Source organism: Microplitis mediator, chromosome 5 (assembly GCF_029852145.1).
Source record: "Microplitis mediator isolate UGA2020A chromosome 5, iyMicMedi2.1, whole genome shotgun sequence".
In the NCBI taxonomy this organism is placed as follows: Eukaryota; Metazoa; Arthropoda; class Insecta; order Hymenoptera; family Braconidae; genus Microplitis; species Microplitis mediator.
The window spans coordinates 6088741-6109760 of NC_079973.1; the positions used below are offsets into that span (position 1 = coordinate 6088741).

At 29.9% G+C, this 21020-nt stretch overlaps 1 protein-coding gene and 1 long non-coding RNA gene across 2 annotated transcripts; one reads left to right on the forward strand and one right to left on the reverse strand.

The window, feature by feature from the left end:
* Nucleotides 1-2820: 2820 nt before the first annotated feature.
* LOC130668214 (uncharacterized) lies at nucleotides 2821-20831 on the reverse strand. The gene is made up of 3 exons (XR_008989971.1): nucleotides 20739-20831; nucleotides 19749-19843; nucleotides 2821-2855 (listed from the first exon to the last, which is right to left on the reverse strand). It is a non-coding gene; the product is annotated as an uncharacterized LOC130668214 (long non-coding RNA).
* Nucleotides 14804-18942, forward strand: LOC130668213 (ATP-binding cassette sub-family F member 1). Its single transcript, XM_057470382.1, has 5 exons — nucleotides 14804-15338; nucleotides 16293-16521; nucleotides 16594-17239; nucleotides 17947-18125; nucleotides 18205-18942. Exons 1-5 carry the CDS (start codon nucleotides 14980-14982, stop codon nucleotides 18697-18699), a joined length of 1908 nt encoding a protein of 635 aa, XP_057326365.1. The 5' UTR covers nucleotides 14804-14979; the 3' UTR covers nucleotides 18700-18942.
* Nucleotides 20832-21020: the final 189 nt, after the last annotated feature.

Genomic DNA, 21020 nt, shown 5'->3' on the forward strand with positions numbered 1-21020 from the left:
CCCATAAGAAGGGTGATTCAAAAGTATTTAAAGTATTCAAAAGTATTTAAAATTTTTTTTTCTAATCCTTTCACTCTCTAAAAATGAATCAGTGAAATTCACTTCAAAATAGTGAATATTCACTGGGAAACAGCTATAAGTATACTCCTGGTTGAATTAGTGGTGTACTTATAGCTGTAGAAATAGTGACTATCCACTGATTCGCAGTGAATTTCACTAATTTATTTTTATAGGGCAAATCTTTTCTTTTAATAAGGGTGTGGTGTGAATGATTTGGTGTTAAAATTTTCAACACTGCCGGTGTTTAAGTTAAACGACGCACGGTGTTAAATTTTGGACCGTGTAAATTCTAACGTTCACACCCTCAACGGTGTATATGTATAAGTTATATATTTAAAACTCTCGATTACTTCGACACTAGGCATTTAATTTTTGCTTTATATTAATCTACGCCAATAATGATAATCATATACTAGTGCTGCAATCTATATATTATTTGAAAATTTTCAACTACAGATATTATCGGACAATATTTGAGCTAATAACGCCGCATGGTGTGAAAAAAAACACTCATACCGTGTTAAAAAGTACACCACTTGATATTTCACACCAAGAAAATTTCACACCGAGCAAACCGTGTAAAGTTTTCGGGAACCACTTTTACACCAAAAATTTTTTTCAGTGTAGTGTCGAAGTAATCGAGAGTTTTAAATAAATAACTTATAGGGGAGGGTGGGGCAGAGCGGCCCCCTTAAGCCAATTATTATTTTTTGTGGCTTTTAACCATAAGATCACTTTACTTTTGTCCTATTTCGAACAAATTTATGGACATTTTGCCAAAATTCTGAAAAAAAAAATTTTTTTTTTTTGTGGGGCAGAGCGGCCCCCCTCCAAAAAGTGATAAAAAAATTTTTTTTTTCGTTTTTTTTTTTTTAAGTTGTTTTCATCATTAAGAATGTATTTCTTTCTCTTGACAACTATTTTTGGTTTTATATTACTCGAAAAAAATTTTTTAAAGTGTAATAAATCGTTCACTCTCGATTACCTTAATTACTAATTGTTATTTAATAAAAAAAAAATCAATTCTATAGTTTTACTTTATTTCAAAAATTTATCGACTAAAAAAAAAAATTTAATTTTTAAAAATTTTTAGTGACCAAATTTGCCTCTAACATAGAGAAACGGCCGAAAAATATGAAAAAATAATTTTTTCGGAAGTTTCGGCTGGTCCATTTTGCCCCAGGTGTTATGCGTAGGGCTAGAAATGTGGAATTATACTAATTTTTTTTTAATTTGACGATAAAAATATGAAAAAATCACTTTTTCAAAATTTTGGGCTTGTCTATTTTGCCCCAAATGTCATGCGTAGGGGTAAAAATGCGCAAACATATCGGATTTCTAGTAATTAGTCGAAAAAAAAAAAATTTTTTTTTTGATAAAAATTTCAGGGGGGCCGCTCTGCCCCACCCTCCCCTACATTTACACCATTGGTATACTGTGGAAGTTCTAATTCACACGTTCCAATATTTAACACCGTGCATCGTTTAACTTTCACTCGTGTGTGATAAAATATTTAAACGATTCTACAATTATTCGAAATTTTCGAACGATTTGCAGTTTACGAATAATTTAAAAATTTACTAATAACTCGAAAACTTACAAACATAATTCATAAGCACAAATTATTCGCTCTACTCTAATAAATAACATTTATTCATGAAATAATATTTATTAACGAGGGAGTTAAATTTCATTGATTAAAAGTAAAAGTAAAGAGAATAATAATAAAAGGTGTACTTAAAACATTGAGAATCCAAGTGTAGAAGTGAGGACGGTTACCCGGCCATTAGACAGGCGATTTGCATATTCTATCAGGGTTCGAGCGTCTGCAGTTCTGTTATTGGTGTAACTTTACCCTTTAAAGTACCCCCTAATATTACATCCGAGCTATTCATGAAACTTGCTCGATGCTCCTGGACTTGCAAGTGTTATTATCCTAACAGGTAACACTTTTTTTACTTAATATGCATATATACACTACTTATACTCCCATTTACCTAAGACCAAGATCTTGTTCGAGTTTAAACTCATTCCTCTTGACTTACTACCCTCAATACTTGAATCTATTTCCACATCTACTACTTCTATGATAGATTACCTCTATTGATAATCTCATATGGATTTTATCTTTTGATTTATATATCAAGATATGTCACCCATATCTTACCATTAAATCTCATTAAGAACTTATAATCCTTTCGTCGTCTTCCATAGTTTCATTTTAATATATATATCTTTATATATTATGTATCTATACATATAGATACAATTGAATGGTCTTAAATAAAAAGTTTAACGATAAATTAAACGAAATCACGACTCTCGGTTCATTAAATTGTCAATGTAAGTTATTGAAAATAAAAATGTATTAAACGTGACGCGAATAGTTAAATTATATGTCATACACATATATGTGTGTATACATATATATGTATTAAACAAAATGTAGTGAAAATGAAAAAGTGAAAAAAAATTCTTTTATGATTTTGACGTGAGACACGTAACTGCGAGCATTAAATTTTTTTTTAACTACTGCAGGCAATAAAGTTAAATTTTTTTCCATACATATTAAAAATATAATGTTCTATTAAATAAAATAAAAAGAAAAAGTTTACGAACCAGTTGAAGATCTTGAGGTAATGATTGAATCGAGATGTAGGTACTATCGATGAAATTTTATGACGACACAGTTGAATGGTAGAAAAAATGTTGTCATCAATTATCGGTGATTAAAAATATTCAGTTGAACCCTATTGATATGCTGGTCGTAAAAGATTTCTCGACGGTTTCTGCATCTATAATATGTAAAGAGAAATAACAAAAAAAAAAACAAGAGCAATAAAAAAGTTCAATAGTATTTTTTTATGATTATAGCCCATTACTGCAATCCTTAAAGGATTTATATTATGTGATATTGTAAGCTGGGTACTTTCAGAGCCTTTTTTTCCATAATAAGCATTTCAACAATGGTAACTACCATTCCAGTGTAATAAAAAAAATAACTATTTTAATAATGCTAAAATAGCAATTCATATTTAATTAACTAACAATAATAATTAAAGAAAGCAAAGGGACACAAACGAGATATGAAATAGGAGATCATTGAATCGTTCTAGATGTTCGTAAAAAATTCGAATAGTACCAGAATTTCCAATTTCAGTATTTTTTCATGGCACCGGCTTGTTTGCTGCTGGTGAGAGTTTTAACTTACGGTTAGGCCATTAGATCCAGGATATCTGGGTCATTTCACAATTTGTATGAGTATCAAGTGTTAAAAACAAGATCAGAGGTTCATGGTGGACCTACTCAAAAAAGATGAGATTTCCAAAATTTACTGTGATTCAAGTTTTGAATGAATCTATAGATTCTAATGACAAAAAGGCAACAAAAGATCTTTGACTAAATTTAATAGCTACTACTATTGAGTGGACTGTATTCTTAAGATGGGACATGGGGAATTACTGGATAGATCTACGTGTTCTGAAATAATTCAAATAGTAAGTCCAAATTCAGTATTTTCCGATGGCACCCGGAGCTAGGCTCTCTGGGTTATTTCGCAATTTGAATGATTACAAAGTGTCAAAAACGAGGTCAAAAGTTCATGGTGGACCGACTCGTGTAAAAAAGATAGGAAAACCAAAAATTATTCTGGTTTAAGTTTTTAATGAATCGATCCATAGATTTTAGCGACAAAAACTGATCAGTTTCTACCATGGTCTGAAATTGTCTTGTTTCGACTGGCAAAACAGGTATTGAAACTCGAAGTTTCAAAGCAGAAGATATAAAAATAGTAATTAAATTATTAGAGAATAGAGATTCATTAATGATTTTGAATAAAAACATTGGCACCTGATCAGTTTATTTTATCAATAAAATTTGGAGGTGATGGCTGTGAGACTATAGCATCTGACTAATTTTTTTAAAGGCAACCGCTATTTTTCTCAATTGCCTATACATAGCCATCTATTATTTAAAATCTAAACTTTTTTACGATTCTCTGGTAATGGTAAGTTTCATTTTGGAATTTGGTATTCGAGACAATACCCTGATAGTTAGACTTTCTGATCAGCAAGTTGGTGTATGCACATTAGTTGCAACCAACTTGACAACAAGTTGTCGGCAACTTTTAACTTTTGTAACTGTTGACAACAAGTTGTTACCAACTTTCCGATAATTCTACTGCCACAGCAATCTACTACCACAACTTGTCGCCAACTTTCTGAGAAAATTGAAGGCAACTTTTCGTCAATTAATGTAATGCCAACTTTTGCAGAAATTTGGTGATAGGTTGCTATCAACTTATAGAAATGCCAATTTTTGCGGCCAATTTAGCGACAAGTTGCTGCAGTAGATTGTCGCTATTTTGCTACCAACTGGGATATCCGGAAAGCTCGATACCCGTCAACGGTAACATTCGACTATCCAACTATCGACTACAAGGTGGTATTAAAAATTGGGTAATCCACCCTGATAGCCAAGTTGGAAAGAAACTGACGTGAAACTACAGCCACATCTGGACACCACGTTGCCCGCAAAGTTGATACTTCCAAAGTTGTTCGACACTTTCTGAGAAAGTTGGTGGTAAAAGTTAGAAATTCAATAAGTTGACGGTAAATTGCCTCGCATTTTCTCAAGAAACCTGCATTCCAGTTGCGGCTCCATACTGACGTCAAATTTCTCAGAAAGTGGTGGTAACTTGTAGCCAAAAGTTGCAAATGCTAAAGTTGTCGACAGCTTGTCGTCAAGTTGATCGCAAACTAATGAATACCAACTTTTGTACGAGAAACCCTGGTTATCAGGGCATGTCTCGAAAACACAGATCCGATTTCTTGATTACCGACAGTAAATTTAAAAAAATGTATTTTAATACTTAAGCTGACGGCACCGAAATATCAATCAATGTTTGTAAATGTATAATTACAAATATCTATATGTAAATATATATAGTAAAATATTTGTAAATAAATAGATGGGTATGAGGTCATATAAATGTTTTCTGTAAAAACTAACATCATGATTAGGACTTGCCATGTGTGAATGCATGGTTACCAAAAAATTTCCACCAGGGTTTATTTTATTTTGTCATATGAAGCCTTGATTTTATCGAAAGTACAAAAAAAATGACTGATTTTGGGCTAGTTCAATCTTGAAGCATTTTTTAAAAATGTAGAATCGTCAAAATAGGATACAGTAGATGCATCAAGTTAAGAACCCACCACGTAATGCCTGTTCTATCCTATTTCATCCTTCATTATTGACGTATTGTATCTTTCTTTACGAAACCGGATCCATCCTGTACCTTTTGGAAATACTTCTTACATTATCATGCTTTCTTGGTTTAAAATGAATATTTGATGACACTTTTTTGACAATAGTAATGATCGTGCCAACACTTGGAGATCAATAAATTAAGCAATTTGATTCTTTCGAAAATTATAATTTTCTTGTCAACGTTATTGTCAACGGAAGACTAAAAAACGTATTTTGACCTAAATAAAAGTAACAACATCCACTCGAAAATCAGTTAAACTGAAAATTTCATTAGAAAAATATAACTAATCAGAAAGTTATTCGTTTTTATTCTCGAGGAAACTCTTGTCCATAGTCAACATTTGAGATTTTCGTATTAAGAAACCATAAGAACCGAGAAGATAGCAGGCTATTTAAATTTTTGGAAGAATAACAACACATACAGTGAACTGGGTCGGATTTTCATAATGTTGTATCTACCTGTACTAGAAAGTTCTATACAACATAAACCCGCTACTACACTAATGCGAAAAATTAAAGGAACAGAAAAATTTTATAAATTTTCTAGTGATTTTTCGAAGGCTGTAACTTTGTGAGAAATAATCGTATCGAGACTTTGAAAAAAGCATTTTATAGCTTAAAATCTCCAGTTTCGGGGCATTTTTATCAAAATTTTTCAAAATCTCCGGCTATTGCGCAAACGTGAGAAATACCGCGAGAAAAAAAATTTCTAAATTTATTTTTTTTTCCGAAGAGCCCGCGGACCGTGGAAAAATTTTTTTAACTAAACCAATCCATTAGTGGTTTAGCAAATTTATTCAGCTTCAATGTAGCCTTCTTTTTTAACCTCGTAGGACGATTTGTCGCAAAGACAACAGCCTTCAAACAAAAAATGATCGTTTTGGTTTTGATCATCGATATTTCAGGTACCAATGATCACACAGTAAATTTTTAGGTGCCGTTCAAAACTTGAAAAAACTCTCTACAAGGCTTTTTCATCATTGTAAAAAAAAAAAATTTTTTATTTTCAACATCCATTACAAGTACAAAAAATAATTTTTTTTGGTTTTCTAGTAAATAAACCGCTACTCTGTAAATATCGATGAAATGACTAATGTTGCCAGGTAACTTTTTAGCTTATCGTGCTCTCAATAACCCGGTAAATTTTCAGATTGATCAATTGAACCGTTTTTTGGGAATAATCGATCAAAGTTTTGCTAAACAATAAAAGGAACAAGTTTTGTTTTTTTAATTGTGTAATCATAATCAAAATGGAAAAATAATTTTTTTTTTATACTTTTCTTAAATTTTTGCGATAGTTACTCAGCAAATGCAAGGAAAGGACAAAAAAAAAAAATTTCCAAAAAATGTCAAAAAAAAATCAAAGAAAAAAAAAATTGAAACTTGTTTTCTAGTGTTCGAAATTTTTTTTTTTTTTGATAATTTGCTTAACGACTTATGGATTGGTTGAGTTTAAAAAAATTTTCTACGGTCCGTGGACCGTGGGCTCTTCGGAAAAAAAATTAAATTTAGAATTTTTTTTTCTTGGGTGTTTCTAATGTTTGCGCAATAGCCGGAGCTCTTAAAAAATTTTGATAAATATGCACCGAAACTAGAGATTTTAAGCTGTAAAATGCTTTGTTTGAAATCTCGATACGATTATTTTTTTCAAAGTTACAGCCTTCGAGAAATCACTAAAAAATTTATAAAATTTTTCTGTTCCTTTAATTTTTTGCGTGAGGGTATTTTAGCTAATTCATTTTGTCATAATTAAAGTTATGCTATGTTTCTAATTGAAAAGTCAACTTTGAGTTACATTTAATATAAAATTACGAAAGATTTTAACAATCAACAATTAAATCTATACTTACAAAGCTATTGCATGCCTTGAACGCGAAGCGCTGAGGCTATGCTCTATACTCGCCTTAAAATGAAAAACTCGATTTCGTCATATTTTTCAAATTTAACATTCCTTGGATTCTATACTCTCTTGTTGAAAAGCGTTACTATCTCACGAACGTTTCTACTAATACACGGAGAATAATGGGCTTAGGAAATTTACAAACTTTTATTATGCTGTCGACCAAACTTAAAACGGGAAGTCGAGTCGCCAAAAAATTATTATTTTTTGTCTACATTTTTCTCCGCGTAAAATTTCAAAAATAATTCGGATCATAGCTTCATACAGATCAAATCTTCAGTTCGATATAAAAAAAGTGATACCAGAGATAGTATAAGATATAACTGAGTATATCAAGAGAATTTATGTTTCCCAAAAAGAACAAATTTGTAGGCCTCTGCCTGAAAATATAATTTATATAACAGACACTTCAAAATGGTTCTTATCTTATTATGCGTTCCTGGTTCAAATTTCATCACTTTTTTTTCATCATTATTTATAATACAAGAAAAATTATAATTATTAAATATATAATTCTCGTCATTCGAAAATTTTTGTCAAAATACTTTATTTTAGTAGGCTTAGAAAAAATTAGTGATACGAATATTCATTACTGTAAAATCATTGAAGAATCAGATAGATTGAAAATGTCATTAGGATAGTATAATGATCAAAGAGATAGCAAGTTTAACTTTGAAAAATTCAGATCGCAATCTTGAATTCTCAATGTTTGTTTCAAGAAAAAATATAATATAATACAATAAATAATAATAAATATAATTCAAAGCCAAAAATTAATATTATTTGAATAATTCCGGATTTCAAATTATGAGAAAAGTAATTTCTTTTGTATCTTAGGTTAAGAATTGAGGTGCATATATTTTTTCGAGAATTTTATAATTTAATACTCAAAATGTTCGCATCAAAGTAAAACTTATTCCATGGGTTGATAAAGAAAATTTTCTTAAAATTTTTACCTCAAAGAAAAAAAACAAGTCTATAAACGGTTGACCCTGCAGGCCAGCCCCAAAACTTTTCGCTCTTCTCGAGCTCGAGGAGCTTAAGAGGCTATGTCATCTATTTTCTTTCTCACACACATGTGAACGAACGGGATTGTCCTTGTTGCACTTACATTAGCAAATGGAAATTTCAAATCAGCCGTTCTCAGATAGAAACGGCAATTTCCGAACTTGAAACATTTCGTTCGATAAATAATAAGTTTAGGCATCGAATGACATATTTTGTTTAATAATTTGGGTCTTTACCTGTGAAAACGGTTCATTTGAAAATCGACTGGTACACTCTCTTAAAACGAATAATTTCAAGTTATGATGGAACATTAATACGGAATTGAAAAAAAAAGTAATAATATGCAGATGAAAGATCTAAGTTATATTTAATTGAACATTAAAATGGTTTCAAGATAAAATAAATTTAAATTCCGCCAGAAAAGATTTTATTTACGGATTATCCTCTTTACCTTCAAAAGTACTTCTAATGTTAATTTTTTTCCCCAGCTGACCTTTTTCTACAATTTATCAGGCTTAGGCTTAATTACTTCGTCGATGGTCATAATAAGTTATATATCTTTCACTTCCATATTATACGTGTATGTACTAATATCTTTCGGGATAGTTGAGGATCTGTCCTCTGTTTTATTGTTTTCCTCGTATAATAATAGTTTGGAAACTACACTTTCACCGAAATATTACAAAATTAAATATTTGTGTATGCAGCTGTTCGAAAATATTTATCTACTTATCCAACATAATTTTATCTTGTGAGCAGAATAATTTAGTGAGAACTGCAGAATGTTAGTACATTACTCTGGGAAATCCCCATACCATCTTCTTATTTATTATTATTCCCTACTACAAAAAACCCTCGAAAAAGTTTCACAAAAATATCATCTATTCCATATTTATGCTTGACAGGTTGATTTTCTACCATTGAAAAATATAACCATGTAACACCAAGAATTAATTCCAGTTAGGCCGAAATATAATTTCTATGATCTACTTATGTACATCCCTTCATAACTTAAAATTAATTTTGATCTTTTCCTCCAACTTGTCTTTGTAAATTTCTTAAAATCAATCAACAATAAGACGTTTTCCTACACTGTAAAAAATCACCGGGGTATGTCCAAGCGGTGTAGGTGTTAAAATTATCGGTGTTAAATTGACCCCCGAAAGCGGTGTGAAAATAACGCCGCCACCGGTGTAAATATTCTAGACCGGTGTTGAAATATTTTATTTTGTGAATATTTTTACTTACTCGATCACTATACTTGTTAATAAATGATATTTTTTATTAATTTTCATAAAGAACTGACATTTTTTGTGTTTTATAATCTTGAAAGTTAATACTCCAAGCGGATGCAATTTACCCCGCTTTTACACCGGCATTATTCCGCTTTTACACCGGTATTTTTGCTCCGGTTACCCTGCTTTGACACCGGCATTTTTAACACCGGTGTATTACTCCTCCTACACCAGTGTAATTTCATTTTTACACCGGGCGGAGTTAAAACGACTCCATTTTTAACACCGCTCTTTTTACAGTGTAGATACATCTTATAATATCATGTTTTCCTGGCTCAAAAGGTCATCTACAACCATCGCACTCACATGTAGCACTACTGAGAATAATGGTGGAACTCAGCTACAGATAAATCTATAGTGAAATCTATACCAAAAAAAAAATTACCTCTTTGGTTCTCATACTTCCTTATTAAAATGCTCGACTTTTGGCAATACAAGTGGCAAAGGGTTAAATGAGAAGGCTTCAATATTGTCTGAAGAGCAAAAAATCACTCAAACTATAGTACATTTCTTAATATTTATGAACATTTAAACCAAAAATAAATATCTTAGACCTTCTCGTATCAGGTAAAAATAACAGACAAGAAGGTGACAAATATAACTTTGAAAAATACTAGAATAGATGCCCGCATGGATCCTTATAATGAGTGTCTGTGTATAAATGAATTCTATAATCATTGCTAAGCGGCTTTTCCTATTATAGTTAATGACAATATTTCTCTTCCGAAATTCATTTAAGTCATTGTTTTCTATTGATCCTTTGGATAAGAGGCTTGAAAAATACTAGTATACTTAGATAATTCTGGAACAATACAATTGTCATTACGGAAAAAGAAGTAGGGAGTGGACAAAAATGTATACCTAAGTGATCGAAATATTCCAAAACCTCATTACACTTAGACTTCATCAGAACTTATTCGACTGTCGTCTTGTGCAGTGTTCACATCTCGGAGTTTACTAGAAAACCACCTCAATAAGTTTATTTTAAAATTTTCGCTAGCGAATTACAGTGTCGAGTGCTGAAAACTAACAACGATTCTTTTTAATTCGGCAATTTCATTAGTAAATTGTGATATTAATTAAATATAGAAATTGACTTTAAAATTTACAATACTGTAAAAGTTAAAACAATTTTGACAATTTTAGTGTGTAGTGAAAATCAGTGTCAAAAATTGTGATTTAATTTGTTTAAATTTTAGTCAATTTACTGCAATAATTTCATAAATTGGTATCAATACCCATTTACCAAAAACATTCAGAATAAAAATTGTAACGTGGTGATATCTACAAATTCAGTGAAGTTTTAAACAAATTATAAGAAAATTAATAATGTCGGTGGTTTATAAACGAAGTCATTTTATTGCTGCAGTTCATGCCGGTGATACGAAGAAATTAAAAAGTCTTTTGAGATCATCGAAACTCTCTAGCATGCCTAGGCTTTCTATAAGTAAACTAGTGATGCTTGCTCTTCAACGTAAACAACAAAAAGTTGTAGACTTACTTTTACAAAGAAATTTCAAGTTAAGAAACGAAAGGAATTACTCGAATAATACAACTCTACACTACGCAGTGAAATTGGGAGACTTAAAATTGGTGAAACTTTTGATTAAAAGCGGCGTGGACATCAACGTCAGAGGACAGTTCGGCTTGACTCCTTTGCATGTCACAGCAATTCATGGCAACCATAAGCTTATGGAATACTTAATTCAAAACGGTGCGAATATTTCTCTAGAGGGCACAGAGAATATTCTTAAAGGCTATACACCCTTGCACGTTGCCACCGAGTTAAATTTTCCAAAATGTGTACGTCTGCTCATCAAACATGACAGTTCATTAGTAAATCCAAAAAACCAAGATGTCATCCATCCAATACATATTGCAGTAATGTTAAGAAACTTCAAAATAACTAAAATACTACTGCCACACATCAACAACATCAACGTTACTTTCAAAGATAAATTTTTCCCGCGGTTCTATTATAATTCTGACCACTGTGAAAGATTTTACGATAACTACACTTTGCTACTCTGTGCAATAACTTTTACGTCATTTAAAATTACTAATTTATTAGTAAACCACGGCGCAGATCTCCAGATAAAGAGTGCACTGGGCAAAACTGCTCTGATAATGGCCGCAGAAACGAGTAATCCTAAAATAGTTAAGCTATTGTTAACTAAGAGCAAAGTAGTAGTAGATTCTGTCAATGACTTTGACGGATTAGGACGCAATGCTTTGCACTCCATATTCTATAATTATGATAGCATAAGATGTTGGTATTCAAAAAGCGAGTATTATAGCTCGGCAAAGAAATTGGAAATCATCAGAATGCTAATAGAAGCGGGAATCGATATTAATGCTTCGATGCAGGCCCCTTACAACTTTCGAGGAGCTACTGCATTGTCTTTGGCAGTTGTATACGGATTTAAGGATATTGTTCGTTATTTGGTTTATTTAACTGATACTGACTTAAAGCAAATTAACCGCAGCATGTTAGAAAGTGCCCAGATGTTTGACAATTTAATTTCGCTAGAAATACTGCATGACACTTATTATGTTCAAAACTATAAACGGGATTTCCTAACAATTAATTTCGATTTGCTCACTGCCATCGTTAGAATCTATTTAATGGGTATACCGGTTGATCAAGAAACTTGGAATTCGATTATGATAGAACCGGCGCATGATATGGATGTTGGCACAAGTGAGCATGTTCGCGCTATTGAGTTACTCAAAAAACCGATTGAAGAGGTGATTAATAAGATGAAGCAGGAGAAAGTTTTTCATGACAGTAAAATATCTTTTTGGCACATGGTGACCTGTGACATGAAGAGCTTAGTTAATCTTGCACGAGTTCAAGAAGTAAGGGATGTGTTGATGAGAATTGAGAGCTACGGAAAAGAATATTTTTATTTTTATCAAATACTGAAAAGCCGCTTGGCATACGCGGTGAAGAAAAGTAAATTAATCGACCAAAGCTCACATATAATTTGTAATTCATTTGAAAATGTTTTAGGGTACGATAATTGTGAAATGATTGTTAGTTTTTTAAATGATGATGAAATGAATTACCTTGTTAATTAGTTTTAATATTACTTAGACACAGAAAAATTGAGAGCTACGAAGAAGAATATTTTTATTTTAGAAGCTTAGATATAATTTGTAATTTATTTGAAAATGTTTTAGGGTACGATAATTGTAAAATGATTGTTAGTTTTTAAAATAATGATAATGAAATGAATTACCTTGTTAATTAGTTTTAATAATACTTAGACACAGAAAAATATATTCATTTAGAATGAATATATCTTTGTTCGAGGTTAATACATATATATATATATATATATATATATATATATATATATATATATTTGAACCTAATGAGTATTAATTTAAAAAATAAGAAATTAATTTAATTTAAATAAATAACAGAGTGCTATTGTCATTAATTAGTAATGAATAATGTAAATTAAATAAATTTTTAGTTGTAAATAGATATCGATTACAAATAAAAAGGATTTGAATCATTTTAAATTAAATCGAATGAAAAAATAATGTATATATAAGAATAAAGTAAAAAAAAATGTATTTAAGACAACATTAATGTCTTAACGTGATACAAGATATATTACCATAAAAAAAAGACTGCAGTCACTCTGTTGAATATTAGTAAATAAATATTACATAAGTATGTATATAATGTTAAATAAAAAAACTTGGATAACATGTAAATAAATAATAAATAAATATGTATATAATGTTGAATAAAAAAAACTTGAAAATAATTCGTAAAATTTGATGATTTATACGTATAATATATGTTTAAGTTATAATTAATATCAAAAAATAATTTTTTTTTTTGGGTAAGGTAAAAGCTTCTAACCCGCTCACTTTTTCTTGAAGTGAGATTTAATTACTCAATATAAATGATTAAATAAAATGAAAAACCATATTTTTTTTTATAGTTATTTTTTGTAGTTTTAAGTATTAGAATAAAATTTAAGTTTGAAGAATAATGTTGATAATTAATTATTATTAATTTTTTAAACAAGGTCCTTGAGTGTACCCATAGTCGCTCGCTAAAAGTTGTGATGTACCATTACTCGATCAGCACATGGCCCTAGAGCCGCTCAAAGACAATACCAATTAAACTATGATAAGTTTATTGATTTGGAAAATAATTTATAAATTATACTACTTTATTCTTTCACAATATAAAATTTCATGAATTTTAAAACTATATTTAGTAAGATATAGTTATCATAATGCTTAAAAAATTTGACGTAACCTAAATTTAATCTAACGAATCAACGTCAAAGTAAAAAATGCCCGGCTGAGCGCGATTTTGAAAACAGTCACTTAGTTCCAATTTATAATCTATTATCAAATTATTTGATACATTATATTTTAATATATTTAGATTCACAAATAATTATTTATCGATACTAATATTTTTCGTTGTAATTTGCCTTTATAAAAATTACAAAAAACTTATAAACAGTTAAAGTGAGCGACTAATAGTACTGAGCGGGTATAGGGGCTTTTATATTACCTAATTTAAATTTTAACCCAGTTTTGATCAATTACTTTTTTACTTTATTATTAGGAAAACTTTATTTATAAATTGTAGTTATATAACTTTCCGTTTTAGAACTAAAGCAACTTTCCGTCAACTAATGAAATATCAACTTTTGCCACCAATTTTCTCAGAAAGTTGCCGTCAACTTATGGAAATGCCAATTTCCGCGGCCAACATGGTGACAACCCAAGCGGCACAAAAATAAATTGTTGACTGTATGTTAAATTTAAAACGACAATTTGTTATCATGAATTTAAGTTAACCAATTGTTAACTTAAATTCAACAAAAACTCAACAAATTTTTTTTGTGCCGCTTGGGAAGCTGCTACAATAGCCCAGGAAACTACTAGAAGGGAAAGTTGATGTCAACTTATAGTCACCCTGATAGCTAAGTTGGCGGCAACCTGGCGACAATCCACTGCCGCAACCTGTCGTCAAGTTGGTCGCAACTCATGTACACCAACTTTTTGATCAGAAACTCTGGCTATTAGGGCAACAACAGTTACAAAAACTGAAAGTTATCGACAACTTGTTGACAACTGGTCACAACTGATCAGAAACTCTGGCTATCAAGAGCTGGTCACTGAACATTCCAAATAAACAATTCCTACTTTAGCATCCGTAGTATCAGTTCTTTACAACGTCAAAACTCAGATGCCGCTCTATACTCATTCTGACATTCCCTGTACCTTAACATTCTTTTACTTACCCTAACACGCTGCATAACCCTAAAAAAACACGTTCTCAATCACTGTCTCCATCAGTTACACTTGGCACTGCACCAGTGATTAGTGAAAGTAATTAAATAGCACCAGGTGTGTCTCCATCATCACCTTTTACAACTCCAGTGCTAGTCTACATCCTCCAATATGTCAACAAAATCGAAAAAAGACATGGAAGAAGTAACGGATAAAATCTCTGACATGTCAGTCGAGGATCCAGGTAAAAAATTATCTCACAAAGAAAAGAAAAAATTAAAAAAGCAGCAGGAATATGAGAAAAATCTGGAGATGATGACTAAAGTCGGCGGTCAGGGTCACAGTGAACTAGATTCAAATTTCACCGTATCTCAAAGCGAAACACAAAACCGTGGTGCGCAATTATTAGAGCATGCTGTTGATATCAAAGTTGAAAACTTCAGTATTGCTGCTAAGGGTAAGCAATTGTTCACCGATGCTACTCTATTGATAGCACAAGGTAGACGTTATGGTCTCGTCGGTCCTAATGGGTAATTATTAAATTCACTAGCTCTATAATTATTTTATTCATTTATTTAAGGGCATTCTTAGACTGCCCTCCACTTTTTAAAAATTTTCAATGCCTCTACTGTCATAAATATATTCAAATTTTATTAATTAATTAAAAAAAAAAAATTGAAACTTTAATTGAAAAACGGATAACGTAGTAGTAATTTTGCCGAGATATAGAATTTAAAAAAAAATGCTTACAGTTTTTATCAATTAGAATTAAATGAAATTTGTTGAATACATTTTCGCCTAAAAAATTTGAAAATTCGAATTATAAAATTCAAGTGAAGATTCTACTGAAATTTATTTTCCAAATTTCGTATGATGCTGAAATTAGCCGTCTAAAAATTTTGGATTTTTTTAAAACTATAAATTAAAAAAAAAAAATATTTCAAAAAATTGCACTTGTAGTTTTTTTAGTTTTTTAAATTAAATTGTTGAAAAAAAAATTCGAAAATTATCAAGTGTCTGCTAACTTCAGGATCGTAATTTCGTTTAATTCTCAATTGATATCAATTGTAAGTAATTTTTGTTAAATCTTTGCCTCGACATAATTACTACGACATTGTCCTTTTTTCAATTAAGATTTCAATTTTTTTTTAATCAATTGATAAAAATTTTGACACGTTTATGATAATTGATGAGTGTGAATCCAGCAGACATCAGACAAATTTACAATTATATATAAATAGACTTAATAATTAATAAAATTAAATTTTAAAAAATGCGCATTTAAAAATTTTTCAAATTAACAAGTGCATTTTTTATAAATATTATTTTTTTAATTATTTACCCTATTTATTTATAATTTTAAATTTATCTGTTGTCTGCTACATTCACACTCATAATAATTGAAAATTTTTAAAAAGTGGGAGGCACTGTCTGAGAATGGCCTTAACTATTTCTATAAATATATTTTTATTTAAAATATCTAGACATGGAAAGACAACACTACTGCGTCATATAGCAAGTAGAGCATTCAATATACCACCAAATATTGATGTACTTTATTGTGAACAAGAAGTCGTCGCTGATGACACACCAGCTGTTCAAGTTGTACTTAATGCTGATGTTAAATGCAAAGAACTACAAAATGAGTGTCAAAAATTAGAGCTACAAGCTGAATCTAATAGCGACGAAGCCATCCAAGCACGATTACAAGAGGTGATTTATTTATTTATAAATTATTTGAAATAAATTCAATTATTTAAATGCTGATATGTATGAATTGAACAGGTTTATGAAGAACTCAAAGCGATAGGAGCTGATTCAGCAGAACCACGAGCTCGTAGAATCCTTGCAGGTCTTGGGTTCAGTCGTTCAATGCAAGACAGACCGACTAAAAATTTCTCCGGAGGATGGAGAATGCGTGTTTCTTTAGCACGAGCTCTATTTGTTGAGCCTACACTTCTACTACTTGATGAACCTACGAACCATTTAGATCTCAATGCCGTTATTTGGTTGGATAACTATCTACAAGCATGGAAAAAAACTCTGCTGATTGTATCTCACGACCAAAGTTTTCTGGACAACGTTTGCACGGACATAATTCACTTGGATCAGGAAAAATTATTTTATTACAAGGGTAACTACACGTTATTCAAAAAAATGTACGAGACCAAGTGGAAGGAGTCGTTGAAGTTGTACGAGAAGCAGGAGAAACGTATCAAGGATTTGAAAGCTTCAGGACAGAGTAAGAAACAAGCTGAGAAAAAACAGAAAGAAGCTCTGACTAGGAAACAAGAAAAGAATAGAACTAAAATGCAGAAACAGGAAGAAGATACCGGCCCGCAGGAACTTTTACAAAAACCGCGGGAGTATATTGTGAAGTTTAGTTTCCCTGATCCACCCCCACTTCAACCGCCTATTTTGGGTCTTCACAGTAAGTTTCTTATTTTTCTACAGTAAAATATGATCCTGAAATTACCAGACAATTAGATATTTTAAGATTTGTTTTTTTTTTTTCTGCAAGTCAATTACAAAAAAAAAAAAAACTAAAAATATGCACGTATAGAAAATTCAAAAAACTGTAGGTGCAATTTTTTTAAATGTTTTTTTTTTTATAATTTGTCGCTTTTAGAAAAATCCAAAAATCATAAAACGTCGTCTAACTTAAATGATACTGAAGTTAGCGGAGGTCTAATAATTTTTGGATTTTTATAAAAGCGACAAATTATAAAAAAAAAAAAAAATATTTAAAAAAATGCACCTACAATTTTTTTAATTTTCTACATGTGGATATTTCAAGTTTTTTTTTTTTTTAAATCTATTTTTCGAAAAAAAAAAATACGAAAATTATCGGTTGTGTCAACATCAGAATCATAAAAATATGATACTGAATTTAACCGCCATCTAATAATTTTTGGATTTTTTTCAAAACAATGAATTGTAAAAAAAAGTATTTTAAAAAATTGCACCTGCAATTTTTTGAATTTTCTACATGTGCATATTTTTAGTTTTTTTTTTTTTTTTTTATAACTGTCCTGTTGAAAAAAAAAATACAAAAATTCTTGATCGTGTCAATTTCAAGATCAAAAATATTTCTGTTATTTTTATTAATTAATTGATTTATTATTTTTTTTTATTTAGATGTATCGTTTGGTTACGACAAAGATAAACTATTATTCAAAGACGTTGATTTTGGAATAGATTTAAATTCACGTGTTGCTATTGTTGGTCCCAATGGTGTAGGAAAGTCAACATTTTTGAAATTATTACTTGGCGAATTAACGCCACTACAAGGCGATCTTATTCGTAATCATCGACTGGTATGTTATAGATTTATTTCAATATATAAAAAAAAAAAAATAATTGAGTACTTGAATAATAAATAATAATTTTCTGTAGAGAATTGGACGATTCGATCAACATTCAGGAGAGCATTTAACTGCGGAAGAAACACCATCAGAATATTTAATGCGTCTGTTCAATTTGCCTTATGAGAAGGCTAGAAAACAACTGGGAACATTTGGATTGAGCTCTCACGCGCATACGATTAAAATGAAAGATCTTTCGGGTGGACAAAAAGCGCGTGTTGCATTGGCTGAGTTGTGTCTTAACGCTCCGGACGTTGTTATTCTTGATGAACCGACCAACAATCTTGATATTGAATCAATTGATGCCTTGGCACACGCGATAAACGGTTACAAAGGGGGTGTAATTATTGTGTCGCACGACGAACGACTGATCCGTGACACCGAGTGTTGTCTTTATGTTATTGAGAACCAGAATATCTTTGAAGTCGACGGCGACTTTGATGACTACAGAAAAGAATTGCTCGAGAGTTTGGGTGAAATTATTAATAATCCTAGTATAGCAGCCAATGCTGCTGTTGCTCAATGACCCGACGTACATCTTCCGACCTAGTCGTTTTCTAATTATTCCCGTGCATTTTTTTATTCAAGAAAGTAATTACAGCTTTGTTGGATTTTTTATATTTAAAAATTGACTAATCCAATTTTGTACCATTAAATATCCATTTAGAAAAATTTACAGTTTATTATATTTAATTACATTTGTAAAAATGTTTTGTGTCAATAAATTTAATAAAAGATGGCTTAATAAATGATTGTTTATATATTTGAATTTGTTTTTTTAAATACTTTTTAGAAGATGTCAATTATATCCCGGTGTCTTTGTTATTAATCATTGATTTTAATTAATTACTAAACAAATATCGCATAGAATATGATACTGACGTTAAAAAAAAAATATTTTAAAAAATTGCACCTGTAGCTTTTTTGAGTTTCTACATGTGCATTTTTTCAGTTTATTTTTTTCTTATAATTGACTTGTTGACAAAAAATCAAAAAACTGTTAATTGTCTTTTAACTACAGGATCATCTCAGAATAGATTTCTTTGACTCGATAATTATTTTTTCAAGTTAATTTTATATTTTGTATAATTAATGTTCCTTAAAAATTATAAAAAAAAATAATATTCATTTTCACGGCTTTGGATAAGTCAGCAAATGATTCAACTCAAATTGAGCAATAATTGTTTCATGATTGAGTAATTTTTGAGGCAGGTAAATATACTGATAATTATAAGAAACAAACTCTACAATCAATAAATATTTTTTTCTGGGACAAGTATTCAGACATGATCAGATATGAGTTAATAAATGTATGGACATTTTCGTTTTTAATCAGAACAGTATTTCTACAAGATCATATTTGAATTTCTTCTGGGGATTATATAGAAAATTAATTACTTTCAGTAGGGAATACATTTTTGGATGCTGATAGTAAATTCGAAGTTTTGATACTTCAGTCAGGCATCGATATTAAAATCAACAATAAATTTGATTCAAATTTTCATATAATTTCAGTATTCGTTTAATTTTAAAAGATACTAAAAAAAATTTGATTAGCAAAAAAAAAAAACTTACCAGCGTTGACACAAATTTGTCTGCTCGGAAACTTTTGAATTACTTTTAAAAGCTTTATTTAATATAACGGACTGACTTGATTTTTGACTTCTATACTAATTATATTTTGATTCAAAGAGAACAAAATAAATCACAATTAAAATTTAAACTATCAAAGAATGAGTGTGAATGTAGCAGACATGAGACAATTTATAAATTTGAATTAAATAAATAAATTAATTTAAACAATGAAATTTAAAAAATGCGCGTACGGATTTTATGATACTGAAGTTAGCCGACGTTTAATAATTTTTGGATTTTTTTTAAACAATAAATTATTTAAAAAAAAATATTTGAAAAAATTGCACCTATAGTTTATTAAATTTTCTACATGTGCATATTTTTATTTTCATTTTTTTTTTAAATTAAGTCTTTGAAACAAAAATTTGAAAATTTTTAACTGTCTGCTAACTTCAATGATCCTGAAGATAGCAGACATTTAAAAATTTTTGAACTTTTATTTTTCAACAAATCAATTGCAAAAAAATAAACTAAAAATATGCACATGTAGAAAATTTTAAAAACTACAGGTGCAATTTTTTAAAATATTTAATTTAATGGTTTATCGTCTAAAAAAAAATCAAAAAATTATTAGACGTCTGCTAACTTCAGTATCATTAACTTCAGGATCATCGGATTTTGCATTTATCTATAAATACATTTTTAATTTTTACTTTGCTTACATTTTATCCATTTATTCTAAAATTTATAAATTGTCTGATGTCTGCTACATCCATACTCAGAACAAAGAATATGAGTGCGAATGTAGCAGACATAAGACAATTTATAAATTTTAAATAATTAAACAGAAAAAAATGCGCGTACTGATTTTTAAATTATAAAAATACGTATTTTTTAATTTTTATTATACATGCATTATATTTATTTATTCCTAAATGAAAAAAATTACCTCTTGTCAGTTACATTCACTCTAATTCTAAGAATCACTACCATAAAATCAAAATGTCCGCAATTCTATTGTTCTATAATAAATTTTCATATTTATCACATCTAATTTATTATTAATTTATTTTTCATCACCACTACTAATTATATCACAACTGACTAATGGAAAAGAAAAACTAATTAAAATATATAAACTTATTAGAATTTTATCTCGTGATCCCTTTCCGCGGGAAGTGTCGTTAAAAAACTCTTTGTTCCATCAAAATGGCGTCGCATTTGTGTTCTCGTTTAAAATTTAACGTATAAAAAATCAATATCTCGATTACT